Below are 19,366 nucleotides of genomic sequence, written 5' to 3'. Positions count from 1 at the left end.
TTTTGATCATGTGGCTGAATTGCTTAATAAAAAAATCATATTCCCACCAGAGGTAAGTCATCTATTCCAACACTGTACACAGGAATAGATTTCTCTTGAAATCCCACTTCAGTGATATTTCCACTCTGTGCAGAAACACTTTTTTTTTTTTTTTTTTTTTTTAACATTCATTCATTTTTGAGAGACAGAGAGAGACAGAGCATAAGCGGGGAAGGGGCAGAGAGAGGGAGACACAGAATCTGAAACAGGCTCCAGGCTCTGAGCTGTCAGCACAGAGCCCGACGCGGGGCTTGAACTCACAAACTGCGAGATCCTGACCTGAGCCGAAGTTGGACGCTCAACCGACTGAGCCACCCAGGCGCCCCTGTGCAGAAACACTTTCAATTATTTTTTTCTTTATAAAAAGATAAATCTTGCCACCTCTTGTTCATAATACTGTCTTATAGAGCCATGTGGAATAAATGTTACCCTCTTCAGTTTTTACTTATCTTTATTATTGGGGTTTTAAAATTGAAAACAATAGTTGGTTATAAGTAAAAATGTTCTGAACTCCTCTCCTTCCAGCTCACTCCTAGAGGGAACCACTTGTTCTGTTTTGTTTCTTCCTTCCAGGCCTTTAAAAATGCACATATGTTGTACCTGTACAGTTTTTGTTTTTATTTGTGTTTTTAAAATGGAACCATACTGTGTATATTGTTCTGCAACTTTTTTCAAACTGAACGGTTACAGTATGGCTTTATTCCCCTGTTAGACATGAAAGTCTGTCCTTTTTTTTTTTCTTTTTTAACAGTTACATCATTGTCGGATGTACCATAATTTATTTAATCATTCCATTATTGTTAGACATCTGGGTTATTTAGAACATGAATGTCTTTGTGTATGTTCATCTGAGGATGTTGCTTCCTTTGTAACGGTCTCAAGGCGTGGCTGTTTTCTCTCATAACCCTCATATCGCAGTGCCTGGAAGTGGGTGCCCTGTTCATTGCCGTCAGACCATTCTTCCACCATCCTCCATAGAGACACCCAGCTTTGACTATCATGTCAGATTATACCACTCCCTTCCCTTCCTTGTTAGTGATTTACTGCCAGTCCCCATCATTCCCCCTAATTCCGAAAAGAGTTCAGCTTCTAGTCGTTATTCCCTCCCTACTGCTTCTGTGATCATTCCTGGACTACTTCTCCAGTAACCTTGGACTCCACCTCAGAGACTCAGTCTCATAGTTCTATAATGTGGGATTTTGCATGTCTAAAAATTAAACTGATTTCTCCAACCTTATGGTTATTTCCTTTATTTACTTTAGCAATAAAACGTGTTTGTTCATGGCCATACCTTTAGAATATATCCAGGATCTGACTCTTCCGCTACACTGATCCAAACCTTTGTCCCTCTCAAAACCACAACAATTGCTATGGCGTCCCAATCTGTCTCCTAAGTTCTTACTGCTGCCACTACCACTACCTCGCTGCTCCTGCTTCCTACTTCCATTCTTTCAGTGGGCCAACCCATGGTAATCCTTTCAAACTCTGGTCACATCCGTCCCTCCCCCCTCCCCTCCCCCCACCCCAGGCTTCCTGGCTCAGTTCAGAATGAAGGCTATGAAGTCCCTATGGATTGGCTCCCTTACCTGTCCCATCTTCTCTCTCACTACTGTCTCTTACCTGGTGGCCTTTGCACTTGCTCTTTCCTGTGCTTGTAGTGTGCTTCCCCACTTACCCACAGGGCTCAGCCTCCCACCTTTTTAGGCTTCTGTTCAAATATCATGAGGTGCCTGGGTGGCTCAGTCAGTTGAACATCCAACTCTTAGATTCAGCTCAGGTTGTGATCTCCTGGTTCCTCAGTTCGAGCCCTGTGTCGGGCTCTGCACTGATGGCACAGAGCCTGCTTGGGATTCTCTCTCTCTCTCTCTCTCTCTCTCTCTCTCTCTCTCCCCCTCTCCCTGCCCCTCCCACATGCTCTAAATAAATAAATAAACTTAAAAAAAATAAATATTACCTTCTCAGGGAGGCCTTACCTGACCACTGGAATGCAGGTCTCATAAAGGCATGAGCTTTTAAAAATCTATTTTTTGTCTCGTTCAGTGCTGTGTTCTGAGTGCAGTTATATAGCCTTCTCTCTCTTTCTTTATCCCCCTTTCTCTCTCTCCCTTTACAAAGTTAGAACTTCATAGAACTGACACAGCTAGGACAGAAACTCTTTTTTTGTATATACAAGGTGTTAAATTAGGTTCCTTGTTTGTGAAACTTGTGTTAATAAAATATATTACATTTTTCAGCATGTTGTGATTTTCAGAGCAGTTTTATGTATTCATACTTAACCCAGCGGGATAGGTGGTGGAATCAAAGTTTTGTGGAAAAGCAAATGGAAGCTCAGAGAGGTGTTTTGTTCAGAGGGCACCTCCTGAGTGGGTGCTACCATTCAAGCCTAGCTCTTTTCTTTCCAAGTGAAGGGCTCTTGTTTTCTCATTTAGAAACAGCTTAAGACGACAGAAAAATTGTAGAGGCTTTATTTGAAAGTGTGGGATATGTGCCCTGATTTCTTATTTTGGATTTGGTCTGCCTTTTGTTTCTATTTTAAAAGTACACAGAATAAATAGTTAACTTTAAAATTCCTGACAATGACAGATCAACAAGTTTTATTTCTCTCACCTGTGGAGGAAGTGGCCTCCACCCAGTTTTACTGAATTAGGGGGGAAGTGATTTTTTCAAGTGATAAAAAGAAATAAAATTCCATGCTCTTCCCAGAGGAGGAGTTCAACAATTGAGAGAATGGCGTGAGACCATATGTTGGTTTGTAAAAGGATATAACTTGTAAAGATGTTTCCTTTGATGCCTGTGATGAATATGGATGTGTTTCCCTTTTAGAGGGTCCTGATTAAATTATTCAATTAAGAGCTGAGCAGAAGGTTCTAAATATAGGGAAGAGGGTTCAGGCTGTCCTGCCTTGTGTGTGTCAGCTCACCCCTACAGATGTGTGTTTGTTGTCATAAACCGCACCTGTGAGATCAGTGGGGAAGGAGAAATATGTTCCAAAAAAATGAAATACAGCAGGATTTTTTTTTTTTTAATAAAAGGGCAGTATTTTTCCTCCTCTGGCCTATTCCATTTTCATCTGAATTTGACTTGTGAATTACTTTTTTTTTTTTAAACCTGATTAATGGACTTTAACACACCTATTCTGTTTTAGTTACCTGCTTAAAATGTAGATCTACCACTAATTAGAATATGAGAAAGTTACTTGACCTCTGATTCTCGGGTTTCTTAGTAAAATTGAGATACTGATACATACCTTGAAGAATTGCTGCGGGAATCAATAAGATAATGTTTGTAAACACAACCAATACAATGCTTGCATAAGCTAATAATGCAGTTAGAATAATTTTGTTCATTTGTTGGTGGTGAATCGTTCATAACTGACCACTTGTGGGAATTTACCACAATTGGCATTCTTTGCAGTCCGTGAAACTGCTCTTCTCCGTTAACGGTGACTCAGAATATTTTTTTTTCTAAGAGACAACTGTGGTAGAGTTTTTCTTCTTGTCAATAAAATGAAAGTTTAAAATGTCTCCAGTCTTCAGTCTCCTGTGTTCAAGGAATGAGCACTTGCAGTCCAGATGACTCCAGTTTTTGAGTTGAGGTGAATACAGATGAAATTTATCAATGTGAGGTCATTAGGACCTGGATGTCTTGAAGTTACTATGAACCGAAGGACATTTTTCCATTACAAGCACAAATTGGAGAACAGGGATCCAGTGGGATTAAAGAAAGTGGTACAACTTCTGGAGGGAGTGGCAAGGAGATGTACAAATAAGACAGATTTGTTTGTGGAAGTTGAGGATGGTAAGAAAATTCCTAAGTGCCTTCAGTCTACTTAACAAGTAATCATCTAATGAAACAAAACAGAGCTGACACTTGCTATTCTCTAGGGAGTGTCTGTGACTAAGAATAATTGACCGCTTGTCTTATAAGCAGCCTAGGTTTGTCAGGATGGAAGGACTTGTGCATGCAGAGCAGAACCAGAAAGCGTTCTTGTCTTAAAGAATTTTCCAACACAGTGGAGATGTATCGGATAGTATATTTGGCACACCTAAATATGTAAACCAGAGTGCTGTCCTCTTTAGAGTCTCATGTAATTGTGACATCCATAAATTCCTTGCTTCACTTTCATCCAAGGGATGCTACTTTTGAAATTATCTGGCCACAGTGTCACAGCTTGCAGTGAACTTACGAGTGGTAAGTGGTAAGCTGCTCTTCAATCTGTGTGTTACTCCTGTCCTTTTAGATTCCGGAGTTTCCCACTCGGTTAACACTGGTGACAGACCACATGGCAGCTCTTGCTTGCATGTCTCCTAAGTCGCACCTGAGAGACTGGGAGACTGGCTGTTAGCATCTGTGTTTTAAGGTAGTCGTAATTGCATTACTACTAAAAATAGGTTTTTGAGAGCTCATCCTCCCTCCCACTGTCACACACCGGTTGCCCGGATTTGGAAAATTAATCTCTGAAAAAAGATTTTTAATGAAAAAATGGCAGCCGTAACTATTCAGAGTCATTAATTAACATGCTTAGAAAGTTGCGAAGTGTTTGGAAGTAACCAAAACAAGGCTTAATAAGAGGCTCACTAAGGTGAAATTTGACTTCTGGATGTTTATAATGGCAGGACTTTGATGCTTTGATCTAAGACCAGCAGAATTCTTCTGTGGTCTCCAGTGGATCTTCATGTCACTTTCTTGTGTAGGAATTTGTTTAAATACGTTTTCTGAGGATTCAGTTGAAGTAGAGTTCCTGGCAGCAGAGTAGGTAGTTTAAAAAGTGTTTTCAAACCTGCAAAAGTTGGAGAGAGATGTTATTCATCCTCACTTTCTTTTTGTTCTAGGATTATTTTGGTTAGTGTGAGTTTTATTTAGCTACATTTGACCCATTTGAAACTGAACATCAAGGGCTAACTGCTATTTTAAAACAGGAAAAATAAATCCAGGGGCACCTCACCTGTTTTTTTCTACAGGTCTAATATCTCAAAACGAAGTTAGTTCCTAATGAAGTAGCTGGGGAAAAGAAATCTTTGTTTGGAACCAGATCACAGAGCTTTATAACTCTGAGGTATTTGTCTGAGACCAAAATAGATGGAGAAAACCCATCTCTGTTTTTATATTCATTGTAATGACATTATACTTGTATAGCAAATTTTAACTTGTTTTTTTTCCTGGTCTGCCTTAACAGTGGATAAGGATGTATCATTTTCCTTAATGAGCAGTATAATAGTCTTTGTGCTTTTGTTAGGCACTGTTTAGAGTTGATGCTGCTTATGGTTGTATTTTACTTGTTCCAGAGCACTGTCTCTACCTGCGTTCATAACTTTTTCACAGGTACTGTTCATAGGATTGTTTTTCCACCCGGAAATGCGAGTGTATGCCCTTCTTCTCCTTCAGTGCTAAGCCAGTATGCAGATTGTCTGCTGTTCTACTTTCTTGGGTAACAGGTAATTTAGTTTTACCAAAAGTTAGAAGTTCTCTATTCCTCAGGACTTTTGACTCTGTAGCCTAATTTTACTTAGGTCTGATGAATATGGTTGTGATCCCCTTCTCTTCACCACCCCCCCCACCCTTGTGCCATTTTGTGAATTTTCTGTCTTACTCTTCCATCAACAAAGCTCATTGCAATTCTTGGCTTAATGATGAATTGCTCTTTATGGTTTAAAATATTTACTGGCATTGAATCTCTGGAGTATTTTTCTTTGCAGCCTTCGTGTTTTTTAAGTATTTTTAACCGTAATCTGTTGTGTCTACTCTTCTGTGATTCTGTGGTTTCTTTGAGTGTCGGGAAGTTTTAGGGTATCTTTGTTTTATCCTTCTTGAGAGTCATGATCTGTTTTGCCAATACTGCCTTTGGTAGGAGTATGCAGTTGACTTGGGTACCCAAATGAAATCAGGTAGACTAAAAAAAAAACGGAGTAGTGAAAGTTACATTACAGATCCTCTGGCATGTTCACTTTTTAGCCCTTTATGATGTCTTAATTTAGTCAAGCACCTCAGAGGAGGCAAGAATTCTTACTAGGCCTTAAATCCTATTTAAAGTTGGATGCAAGGATAGATGACACGTACCTTTCCATAGTACTTGTACAACACATCTCTGAGGTATTTTACATCTCCATGGCATTCTAATGAGGTATATAATGAAACATCTTCGGTATAAAAACTAGTGCACTACAAAAATCATACAGTTGGCTTATGATTTCTCTGAAGCCCCATTGTGGCTCTTCTTTGGGAGCTCAAGTCTTAACTTTTTCTGCTTATTCACAAGATCATCTGCTTAAGAAGAAAGCTTAGTGGTATAAGTCAGGAAATAATGCACACAGCTTGTTACTTGGAAATACTGGTTTCCTAAAAAAATGGTTCAAGCATTTTTATAGAAAGGTAATTTTTGTAAAGTTGTCTTTTTTTCCTAAATAACTTATCCAACTGTTAAACAGTTTCAAAGTGAAGTTAATCAATACCCTGTGCTTTTAGTTCCTTAATTCCTTTCATCTTTATGCCATGCTGTTTTACCATTAGAGTTAAGACAAAGTAATGAACCAGAGAATGAGAAGTGAAAAAAAAAGTTGCTTGCTTCATTGACAATAGACCATTTATCTTTATTTAGTTCCTTTTTTTTTTTTTTTTTTTAAGGTACTAGGATAGGAGTCTTTGTTTTTTTTCCCCAGTCACTTTTTGCAGCCTGTATTTTATATTTATTTTATTGTATAATTTAATTATTCCCTCAATATTTAATGGAGCCATTTATTTTGTCTACTTCATTGAATTCCATGCAAGTGCAAGAATTATAAGCCACACTAGTCTGAAGCTACAGAGGGATTTAATTTGGTCATGATCTGTCTCCTCCCTCCTCCATCCTTTTATAAAGGTACTTGTTTTGTACCACTTGGCAGCTACTCTCCCTCTTCCCTTTTTTAATTGTATTTTCAGATACAAATTAGAATAATTATTTTAAGACTTTGTGTGGGAATCTGGGATCTGAAAGGTATTGAATAGTAGATAATGTATTTTGTTTATATTCACACAGTTGGATAATTACATGCTTCTTTACTAGATGAGGCCAAGATAAAGAAAATGTCCATTGTGCAATTGGCTAATTAGGTTTCCTTTAAATAGAAAGCAAGTTACACAGCAGTTAAAGGTATTTTAATTTTTTTTGCTTTTTTCCTTTTAACATTAAGGAATAGTACATGGGTTGCAAAATTAAATAGCCAAGTCAAAAGGAGTATGAGAAGAGTATTTTTCTCGTTTGACTTCTGGCAGTGCTAATAGAAATCCTTCTCATGGGCAACACTCCATAAGGAAAAAATCTGAATTTAGAACACTGTTTTAAACAGGGTTTAAAAAAACGTATTTTTATTATTTGCAAAATCAGATCACAGTCTAAGTCCAACCTGGCTTTAAAAGCAGTTTGTATGTGGCTTGACCTCATAAAATTGATTTTTTTTTTTTTTTGTAATTTGCAAATATTTGCATATGGAGGCTTTTTTTTTTAATTCAGAAGTTAAAGTTTTTCATTAAATGTTTGAAAAGTTTAGAAAAGTAGGAGAGACATATTACTAACCTTCCAAATCCAGCCACTGTTAATATTTTGATGTATTTACATAGTTGTTCATGCTACATAACCCATGTTATTTTGTGCTTAAGGTTTTTTCCAAGTTATTACATAGCTTTTATGAACATAATTTTTAAGGGCTACGTAATATTCTATTGAGTGGATTGTACCATAGCTTACTTACCTGTTTTCTAGTTATTAGCTTTTCTCTTTTTCCTCTAAAAAAGATAATGCTTTGATGAAAATCTTTGTGCAAAAACATTTTACCTTTCTAGTTCAGAATATTTCCTTAGAGTAAGTTTCGAAAAGTGAAGTTGCTGGAACAAAAGATAGTATTTTTAAGGCTTTTAGAGGTTCTTTACTAAGTGAGTGAATGATTTTTTTTTTTTCTTTTTTTTTTTTTTTTTTTTGTCAGTGTGAAATGTTTGTATTTGGAGAAGAGGGAAGGAAATCTCTGTTTGCTGACTCATGTTTTTATTTTGCACTTTAAACTGATAAGGCCACTTAGCTTTTGACATAAACTAAAGCAGGAAGTACAAAAACGGGCAGAAAAAAAAATGAGCTGTCTTGCCAAGGCCACAGTATCATGGACTCATTGGTAGGTGACTTGTTTGACTTGTATATTAAAAAAATACTTAACTCAAGTAGACAGATATTAGTCATCGGCTGGCATTTTGTTTCATCTACGCACATTTATACGTAAAGGTTTGTGAACTTGCCACTTTTAATTTTTGTGAAGTGGCATTGGGACAGTCCCTCCAGTTGGCTCCTGCAGTGTTTAGAGGTAGCGGTTTGTTTTTTGTTCTCTGTATGGAGAAGTCTTCCTGTATTAAGGCTATCACCTTGGCTGTCTCTGTGAAACACAGATTAGATCTGTAGGTCTAATCACAGCATTGCTGTGATAGAAAACCTTCCACTTGTCTACGGGATAAGATGTATCACAGGCCCTTCATAGTCTTGCCCCTGCCCTTCTTATCAGCCCTGTGTCATCGCCAGCCACCTTGAGCCCTGCATTTCTATTTTGTGTCTGTTAGAACTAGCAGTTTCTTTGTTTTATTTTTTTTAATATAATTTATTGTCAAATTGGCTTCCATGTAACACCTAGTGCTCATCCCAACAAGTGCCCACCTCAGTGCCCATCACCCACTTTCCCCTCTCCCGCACCCCCCATCAACCCTCAGTGTGTTCTCTGTATTTAAGAGTCTCTTATGGTTTGCCTCCCTCCCTCTCTGTTTGTAACTTTTTTTTTCTCCCCTCAAACCAGCAGTTTAGACAAGTGGCTAAAATATTGAGGCTCTCTTAGAGAGCACAGATTCAGACCCTGGCTCTGGCCTACAGCTGTGTCTGTAAACTTTGGGCAACTTATTTCACTTTTCTGTATTTCACTTCCCTCACCTGTAAAAAGAGGGAAACGATAGTGTTTACTCAGAGGGTTTGTTGTAAAGGTTACATTAGTTAGTAGATCCAAACTGTCGGAACAGTGTCTGTCAGGTAGCGATAGCTCAAAATGTTAGCTCTGTTGTTTCATAAAATTCTACTCATCCTTTAAGACCTCTTTGGGAAAACTTCCTGAAATCCTTGGAATTAATTGTTTTCTTCTCTTATATATTATTGTTTGCACTCATTTTAGAGCTTTTCTCGTACAGTGTTCTAGTTAGTTCCTGGTGGGCAAATGCACAGTACATGGGCCTCCGCTTCTACTCCTGTGCTCATGTTCTACGTTGGTATATAGTCACAGTGTGATCCTTCTGGATGACTCCCTGGAGATGGCCTAACACTTCTCAACCCAATCCTTTAGCGTTAGCATGGACACCAACTTGCCGCAGAGAGCGTTGTTGACTTCCTGGCTCTTTTCTCAGCTTGTGAGCCCCTTTAGGATGCAGACATTTTTGCCCCTGTCCCTGTATATCTATAGCACAGTGCCAAACACTTAGCAGGCACTCAGTATAGCTTTGTTGAATGAGTGTCAGTTTGAATAGTTAAAACAAAGGTCTTAAATGGTGGTTCTTAATCTCACCCCGCAACATACTTGCCTTGTATAACCCATCACTGACAGTGTTTGAAATAGCCCCTGGTGATTTTGATATAAACTCACCCCATTCTATTTGAAAATCATTGGCTAAAATATAAAAAAGCGGTTATTGGAGTAGAAGAAAAGGCAATATAAAATAAGAAGAAATACATTCCCTTCATAATTTGTTATGAGAAGACTAGAAAGAAGTTGTCCTTGTTCTTTTGCAAAGCTAATCTAAAAGTAAATGATTATTTCAGTAGGTACACTCTGACCAAGTGTGACTTTTGATAGCAGCATGGCTTTGTTTTCTCTTTCCTTTTCTGTTAAATGAAATTAATACCAACTTCAATAGAACTGGCAAATTTGGGTAAAACTCTTTACTTTGAAAAAGGAAATAACTGATTCTCTACAGCCCATTGAGTGATATTTTTATTTAGTAATATTTACTCATAGTTTATTGAGTAAAGTTGGAGTTCCATGCTTGGCCTTCTGATTTGTTCAGGGAGCTAAATTATTTATTAAACATTTATTGAGAATCTGCTGGGTGCCAGGTACAGTGCTGGCTCTGAGGATAGGAAGATAATAAGATTGAATTCCTCAGTCACTTTGCTGTAGTGAGGAACGCATGTAGACTACCACAAAGTAGCTCTAGATGTGCAGATTTGCTGTGACAGCAATTAGTAATCCGTATCCTTTTAACTTGCGAGGATCAGTAATGATTTCCCCTTTTATTCCTATTGTTACTAATTTGTGCCTTCACTTTTACTGACCAGTTTTGCTAGAGGTTTGTCCAATTTTATTAGTATTTCTGGGGAAGCAACTTTGATTTTGTAAGTTTTCTGTTAGGCTTTTTTTTTTTTTTCCAATTTCTTATCATTTCTACTTTCTTTGAGTTTAATTTACTGTTCCTTTCCTTTTTCTTGTGGTAGATACATAGACCATTAGTTTTCATCTTTTTTTTTCTAATATATGCATTTCAGACTATAAATTTTCCTTTAAGCATGGCTTGAGCCACATCCTGCAAGTTTTGATGTGTCATATTTTTATAATCATTAAGTTAAATATGTTTTTCAGTTTTCACTGTAGTTTCTTCTTTGACCCATGAGTTATTTAAGTGTAATTATTTTAGAGAACGATATTTTTGTTACTGATTTCTTATACTGTGCTCAAAGGCATATTGTTTGGTTTTGATATGTATAGAGATTTGCTTTATAGCTCTTTATATGGTCAATTTGGGTAAGTATTCTATGTATATTTGAAAGTATATTCTACAGTCATTGGGTACAGTGATCTATGTACATGAATTGGATCAAGTTTTTTTACAAATGTTGTTAATCTTCAATGTCTGTTGATTCTTGTTGACTTGTTATATCAGTTATCGTTTTAATCTTCCACTAAGATTATGGGTTTGTCTGTTTGTCATTTTAATTCTGTCAGCTTATGCTTAATGTATTTTGACACTTTTTACATGAAAATTTGAGGTTATGCTATATTCATGGTAGATCAACTCTTTTTTATTTCTTTTTTAATGTTTATTCATTTTTGGGAGACAGACAGTGGAGGTGGGGGTGGGACAGAGAGAAAGGGAGACACAGAATCAGAAGCAGGCTCCAGGCTCTGAGCTGTCAGCACGGAGCCTGACGTGGGGCTTGAACTCACAAACCGTGATATCATGACCTGAGCTGAAGTTGGAGGCTTAACCACCTGAGCCACCCAGGCACCCCTAGATCAACTCTTTTAATGTTATGAAATATCCCTTTTTTAAATATCTGGTGATACTTCTTATTTTTGAAGTCTGTTCTTTCTTATTGGATAGTTACAGCAGCTTTTTTGGTTAAAATATGCATAGTATATCTTTTTCCATCCTTTTTCTTTCAACCTTTCTCTGTCCTTTATATTTAATGTGTGCCTCTTGTAAGTACATAGTAGAGTTAGGTATGATCCCCATCCATCCCTACCCATCTTTTACTTGCATATTTAGTCTGTTGATATTTAAATAATTAATGATACTTTTGGAATTAGATCTAAACCTATTGTTTTCTGTTTGTCCCACGTATTTGCTCTGTTTTTTTCTCTTAAATTCTTTGCAGTAATATTTTTTTTAAAAATCCGTATTTTTTAACTTCTCTGGATGAATCATATTTTTAAAAAGAATTCTATATTGTATAAGTTCTCTATTACCTTTTTATAGTTTTTTAAATTATCCTATCATTAGTTTTTTAAATTATTATTATGACAAGACTTATCAATAATAATTCAGTGCTTTATCACAACCTGGGTAATACAGGGACCATAGAACACTAATTTCATTTACTCCTTTCTGTTTCTTTTTGTTTTTTCCATGCATTTTAATTCTATTTTTTAAATACCACAAGAGATTCCTATTATTGTTTTTGTAAAGTTAGTACTCATTTAGACTTAGCTTTATTTATCCTTCTGGAGCTCTTCATTCTTTCCTCCATTCCTTGCTTCTTTCTGGGATCTTTTTCCTTCTGTTTCACAAATTCCTGTCAGAAGTCAGTTCTCTCAGATTTTGTATGTTGTAAAACACATTTATTTTACAATCACTATTGCATGATTTTTCCACTAAGTATAGAATTCTAAGTTACTAGTTGTTTGTTTACATTTGCACGTTAATGATTGCCTTCTTGTTTCCATTGTTTCTGTTGGAATGTCAGCTGTCAGCCTTATTGTACTTATTGTAGAAAAATAAGGTGTCTTTTTAAAGTTTTTTGTTACAGGTTTTCAGCAATTTTACTGTGATATGATCCATCAAAACTTGTGGGTTTCTTTATATTTATCCTTGTTGGGATTTGTAGGGCTTCATGGATCTGTGTCTAGATGTCTGTTGTCAGTTTTGGAAAATCCTTGGCCAGTATCTACAAACATTGCCTCTGCAACAGTTTTCTCTCCTCTATTCCCACCAATTAAGATGATTTAAAAAAAAAAAAAAGATGAATTCAGGCCATGTTTCAGTATAAAAACTGGTCCATTTCATTTTTTGCCCTTACACTAGAGCATGCCCCTTTGGGGTCTCCCCCTATGAGGCCACTGAAATCTCTGCTTCATTCTTGAGCCCCCTTCAGTTCGGCTACCAGGCCTCTTGCTACTTACAGTGCAGGCATTGGTAAGGGCCCTGAGAAGAGGAGCAGAAAAGAATGTTCTGCTCACTTCATTGCTTTTCTGTTCTAAGCATCTTGGCCCTCTAGTCCTGAGGACCTTGGCTGCTCTTTGATGTATTTAAAATTAAAGTGGGGCGTTTTTGTTTGTTTATATTTTATTACCTTTTAGAGTGATTCTTGGGAGGAGGTTGGTGTGATACATGCTCTACTATATCTTAGCTGGAATTTGTGCAAAGTTTCCCTCTTTAAGCTTTCTCACCTTTTCTGTTTTTGTCTGGTGAGGAGTAACTGGAAGGCTTGATTGAGACAGCTGGACTAAAGAATTTGGTACAGTATGTGTTCATGTGCTCCATTCCTTTCCTATCAATAAAAACCAAATTTCCTACTTTACTTGTCCTATGGCCCATAGACACAGGCTTGTTTACTGAATAAATACCCTAAAATCTTATAATGTTTACATAGTAGAAATAGAACTAATTTCTCTTTCAGCATAAAGATACTTGAAGAATAAACCAAAAACAGATGTTAAGACCACTGTATGTTTTTCTGTCACTTTCAGTTTTTGTTGCTTGAGGTCTGTTTTGAAATACATTTTTAGAGCTTCTCAATGAATCTGAGTGTAAAGCATTACAATATTGTTGATAACTTGGACTTTATTGCACGAAGGTGTCTACTGCTTCTATCTCAGAACAGTAACTTACTACTTTTTAAACTGTGTCTCTGTAAAATGGCAACGACCGTATTACCTCACTGTGAAGACTGTTTAAAAAAACTAAGTGTTAGTCTGCTTGGGCCGCCGCAACAGAATACCTCAGACTGGGTGGCTTAAACAGTAGAAATTTATTCTCACAGTTCTGGAGGCTGGGAATACCAAGATCAAGGGTCCGGTCAGTTTGATTTCTGGTGAGAGCTCTGCCACAGGCTTGTAGACTGCTGTCTTCTCTCTGAGTCTTCACATAGCCTCTCCTCAGTGTGTGTGCAAAGCGGGGGAGCCCTTCCTCTTGTAGAGCCACCAGTCTTACCAGATCATGGCCCATCTCTTATGACCTCATTTAACCTTAGTTACTTCCTTAGAGGCTCCATCTCCAAATACAGTTGCAGTGGGGGTTATGGCTTCAACATGAATTTTAGGGAGGACATGATTCAGTCCATAACATATTGTAATACATAAAAGTACTTAAAATAGTACCTGGCCCATAGTAATTGTGCAGTGAATTGTGGTTTTGTAGTAGCGAGTATTTTAAACATTTTTTTCCCCTTTTTTCTTTTCTAGGTGCTGACTTTGGAGTACTTTTTAAAGCACTAGGCATGGTAATTTCTACTTTTTGGGACCTCAAAACCAAGAAGCTACAGGGAATCCTATGTCAATAAAGTGAAATCTCTTCCATTGTGCTTTTGCATTTGGAGACTCCTGTATTTCCCCGTACACAAGGAGTGTAGAACTAGTGTGGTCATTATGAACGTGACAAGTTTATTTTCCTTCACAAGTCCAGCTGTGAAGAGACTTCTTGGGTGGAAACAGGGTGATGAAGAAGAAAAATGGGCAGAGAAAGCTGTTGATGCTTTGGTGAAAAAACTGAAGAAAAAGAAAGGTGCCATGGAGGAACTGGAAAAGGCCTTGAGCTGCCCAGGGCAGCCAAGTAACTGTGTCACCATCCCCCGCTCTCTGGACGGCAGGCTGCAAGTTTCCCACCGGAAGGGACTGCCTCATGTCATTTACTGCCGAGTGTGGCGTTGGCCCGATCTTCAGAGCCACCATGAACTAAAACCACTGGAATGCTGTGAGTTTCCTTTTGGTTCCAAGCAGAAGGAAGTGTGCATCAATCCCTACCACTATAAGCGAGTAGAAAGTCCTGGTAAGTGAGTCCTTTTATATTGATGTATTTAGCAGATTCGTGTTGTTTAAAATACGAAAATAATCCCTTTCCATGTTTTTAGTTGTGATTTTTATTACTTTTTTTACAAAAGTTTATGTATTTATTTTGAGAGGGAAAGAGCACATGTGGGAGGGGCAGAGAGAGAGAATCCCAAGCAGGCTCCGTGCTGCCAGCGCAGAGCCCGATACAGGGCTTGAATGAACCATGAGATCATGACCCGAGCTGAAACCAAGAGTGGGATGCTTAACTGACTGAGCCCCCCAGGTGCCCCTAGTTGTGATTTTTAAATATTAGGGGAAAATGTGCCAGCCCTTGAAGATTTTGTACTTTCTAACAACTTAGTCCTCTCTAGTTAATTTTGTGTCTTAGGAGCGAGGCAAAATTGTCATAGCAATACTGAAAACTCTAATTATGAATGAATGAATGGTTTTCTTTCTAAATTTATTTTTTATGTTTATCATTGGTCCTCTGAATTTCTCTAGATAAACTTAGCTGTGATTTTATTACAGAGGAATAAAATTCAGAAAGAGAAGAAACATGGGGTTGCCACCTGTGTACTTGAGGGAAATACATCTTTAGTGCAATTGCTAATGACTTGTACCACTTTATTTTTAAAGGTAGCATCTTTTGGGGGACCTGGGTGGCTCAGTTGGTTGGGTGTCCGACTTCAGCTCAGGTCATGATCTCGCAGTTCGTGGGTTTGAGCCCCGCATCGGGCTCTGTGCTGACGGCTCAGAGCCTGGAGCCTGCTTTGGATTCTGTGTCTCCCTCTCTCTCTGACCCTCCCCTGTTCATGCTCTGTCTCTCTCTGTCTCAAAAATAAATAAACGTTAAAAAAAAATTTTAAAAAAAGATAGCATCTTTTATCATCTCTGGTGGAATTTTGCTCCCTGTGGAGGATATGAGGGAATTCTATCTGCTGTGGAATCATTAGATGCTATTACTTTAGAGGATATTCCTAGTTTTTACGTGTATGACCTTTTTTGAGGGTATAATATGCGTTAAAATTTGTATGGTTTTGCCCTCAAATTAGAATCCCCATTCTAGACAGTTTGCATCAATTGGAAAGTAATTAGGCAGTCTTAAGCACTTAAATATCTCATTGTCAGATTGGAACCCATTTTGTTGATGGATTAGTTATTAATGATTTGTGGTTACCAAGGGTTCCTGAATGAAGCTGTGCATTAGAATCACATGGCTCCCCTCCCAGACATTCTGATTCTGGCACAGCCTTGTAATCCATGTTTTTAACAAATATTTCAGATGGTGTCGAGTAGCTATTGGACTGGTGTTGGAAACTACTATGCTAGATCATGTAGTAACATTCTCAAATAAAAGGCATTCTGTTTTTGTGGGTTTTTTAAAAAAAGTTTTTGGTTTTTCATGGAATATTTAAGACCTACAAAAAGAGTTTAAAGACTAGGGAATAGTATAATAATAAACACCTCTGTATCCACTTAGCCTAAGAAATAAAAGATTACAAATAAAACCCAAACTCTAGGTTTGGCCTCTCTGATTCAGTTTTTTTCCCTTCAGTAACTATTCTGAATTTTTTGCTTAAAATTTGATGTCATCATTCCCATGTGTATTTTTATACTGTTATTATGTATGTCTGAATCCATGACAACACATAATATTATTTTATATGTTTAGAAGAGTTACCGATATTGGAACATCCTTCCACAACTTGTTATGTTCATTCAACATTATATTTTTGTGGTTTCTGTATTATATTCTTTTGGATTACCTTGTCAAGTTCTGTGAAAAATCCTCTGGAAATTTTTTTGGAATTTCATTGGTTTCATTAGCAAAGGATTGACTTAATTTTGCATTTTCTACATTTATTTAGGTCTTTTTCTTTAAGTTTCCTCCATATAATTCTTGTAGATCTTTCTTTAGATTTATGTCTAGATAACTAGTTGGTTTTTATTGTATCCATTTAAAAGTGACATTTTGTTAGACTTGATCTTTGCTAAGACTGCATTTGCTTTTTTCCACCAACTTTGCTGAATTCTTATTCTAAATTTTTTTTTTTTTAACATTTATTTATTATTGAGAGACAGAGACAGATGGTTAGCATGGGAAGGGCAGAGAGAGAGGGAGACACAGAATCTGAAGCAGGCTCCAGGCTCTGAGCTGTCAGCACAGAGCCCAACGCGGGGCTCGAACCCACAAACCGAAAGATCGTGACCTGAGACGAAGTCAGATGTTTAACCGACTGAGCCACCCAGGCGCCCCTGCTGAATTCTTATTCTAATGCAGACATTCTTTACTAACTATTATATGTGCTGTGAGGTAAATTAAAAAGCAGAAAGTCAACACAGAGATACATGGGCTGTTAGCCAGAAATTGAGATGGAGTTAAGAGTTTTGGAGAAGAAATAAACAGTGTATACAAGTAATATGTAGAAACAAGATTATTTAGGTGTGTGATTTTTTTTGATTCACCATAGTAACTTTAAGGAGGTATACAGGGAAGATTCTAATCCTACTTCATTAATGATGAAACTGAAGTCCCTATAAATTTAAGTAACCTGTGTGTCAGACAATTAAGTTTCACTATGTCTTCTCCATCCACACTCCTGCCACTCTTCTCCACCCTTTCAGCAATTCCTCTTGTGCCTCCTGACCCATCACTCACTTCAGGCCAATATCTGCACTACACAGAGAGTTCTTTAAGATGCATGTTATGATCCTGTTATCTTCCTGTTTCCCATTGCTAGTACACAGAGCTCTGCACGTTCTGGTCCTGCCTGCCTGCTGTTCCAGCTTCTTTGCCCGTTCTTCCATATTTTGTGTGTTTGAGTCATATGGGAACACTCTGTTCTTTTCCTCTGTCTGTAACTCGTTTCTCCTCCCTCTTTGTCTAGCTCACTCTTACTTATCCTTCAGTTCTAAGCTTAATGGGTTTCAGCTTTGCTGAGAAGTCTCTCTTGATTCCTCTTTTGCTACCCTCCTGATAGGGTAGTCTCTGTTTCCTGTAGCAATCTGAATTTCTTCATAATGTTCCTCATACTTACACTTGTCTTTTTGTTAGTCTTCCTGGCAAGATAGTAAATAAATAAAACTGTGAGGGTAGGGCCCATATGTATTATTAGCATTTCTACTTTAAGCAGCTAGCACAGTTCAATAAATTTTTTTGGTTGTAATATCTTTGTATGGTCATTTGTCCATTTTTTGGAAATGAGTTTTCAGCTTGCCTATGTCCTCTGAACATCATCTTCCCTTGTTCGTTTATTTCACTACTAACAATGAAATAACACTATTACTAACACCTCTGACATGACGAAAAGTTTTTCTTTAGGTTAAAAATTAATACTGAGATGATTTTGTTGCTCTTAGTAACTTACTTATAGAAGGTTTGTTGGGACAGGGGTGGGATGGGTGGAAAACCAGCTAAAATAAGACATTTGAGACTACAGGTGACATTTTGTCGTCCCCCTCCCCCCCCCCCCCCAACTGTTAGCCAAAAATCTTGTGAGGCATGCATAGAATAGTTCTAGAAAACTTTGAGGCTGAGGCCAAGATCTGTTGAATTTGAACACATCAGGATTTAGCTTATATTTTTCATATTATAAAGTGACTAATGTGGGAATAAGAACAAATGGCCTTTTTCCAGAGACCACTATGAAGCAGCCCCTGCACCTTGTGGGGGGAGGAGCAGAGAGAGAGAGAGAGAGAGGGAGAGAGGGAGACAGAGGATCTGAAGCGGGCTTTGTGATGACAGCAGTGAGCCCAATGTAGGGCTTGAACTCAAGATAAGTAAGATCATGACCTGAGCTGAAGTAGAACGCTCAACTGAGCCACCCAGGCACCTCAAGGGGTCTGGAATTCTAAGCTACAGATACACAGCTCTACACGGAATTACTTTGAACTATGTAACAACTTAGCTCAGATAAATTATTTCAAAGAGCAATTTAGCAGTTTAAGCATTAGTTAGGTCTCCCAGACTTGGTATTTTCTGCAGAGATTCCTGTTGAGATCTCTGGAGAAAAATTCAACAAAAACTGGGTGTCTCTAGTTTAAAGGAGTGGTTTTCAAAGTATGTGTTCCCCAGACCAGCAGCATCAGCATCACTCGGGACCTTTTTTAGAAATGCAAAGTTTTTGGGGTGCCTGGGTGGCTCAGTCAGTTGAGCGTCCGACTTCAGCTCAGGTCACGATCTTGCAGTCCGTGAGTTCGAGCCCCGCGTCAGGCTCTGGGCTGATGGCCCAGAGCCTGGAGCCTGCTTCCGATTCTGTGTCTCCCTCTCTCTCTGCCCCTCCCCCGTTCATGCTCTGTCTCTCTCTGTCTCAAAAACAAATGTTAAAAAAAAAAAAAATTTAAAAAAAGAAATGCAAAGTTTTAGACCCTTGCACAGACCTACTGAACTGAACTCTGGGGATGGGGCCAGGAATCCGTGTTTTGACAAGCTCTGTGGGTGATTCTGATGCAGGCTACAGTTTGAGAACCACTGGTTTAAGGTACCTAGACAAGTCAAGTCCAGTTGACTAGATGAAGTTGTGTTTTATCGAAAAGAGATGCTAATGGGTTTGTCTTTGAAGTTGTTCGTTCATCATTTTGAACTTTGCATGTTTTGTTACAGATATAAAATTGACCCGATCTTCCAGGACTTCCCTTCTCTCTGATATTCATTAAGATCAGCACTCTGATAAAATGTCATAAGGTGTATTTAAGGAGGTGGAGGAGTCGAGGAGAAAGGAATGCTTTGTTTTTGGCCCAGTGCAGGTTTTAGAATTGTGAATGCTTTGTTTTTGGCCCAGTGCAGGTTT

The 19,366-nt window shown here is 38.0% G+C and overlaps 1 protein-coding gene across 2 annotated transcripts in view; it reads left to right on the top strand.

Annotated features, from left to right (window-relative positions):
* The window catches only part of SMAD1 (SMAD family member 1), a 78,951-nt gene that overhangs the window by 17,625 nt on the left and 41,960 nt on the right, over positions 1 to 19,366 (top strand). For both annotated transcript variants that reach the window (XM_019420614.2, XM_053901218.1), the window contains exon 2: positions 13,992 to 14,574. In XM_019420614.2, the coding sequence (XP_019276159.1) occupies positions 14,175 to 14,574 (400 nt within the window). In that variant the 5' untranslated portion in view covers positions 13,992 to 14,174. The remainder of the gene's footprint in view (positions 1 to 13,991; positions 14,575 to 19,366) is intronic.

The sequence above is a fragment of the Panthera pardus genome, unplaced genomic scaffold (assembly GCF_024362965.1).
Source record: "Panthera pardus isolate Hobbes unplaced genomic scaffold, ASM2436296v1 HiC_scaffold_13, whole genome shotgun sequence".
NCBI lineage: Eukaryota > Metazoa > Chordata > Mammalia > Carnivora > Felidae > Panthera > Panthera pardus.
The sequence above is the reverse complement of the archived record's forward strand: the minus strand, read 5'-3'. Positions and strand labels throughout refer to the sequence as shown.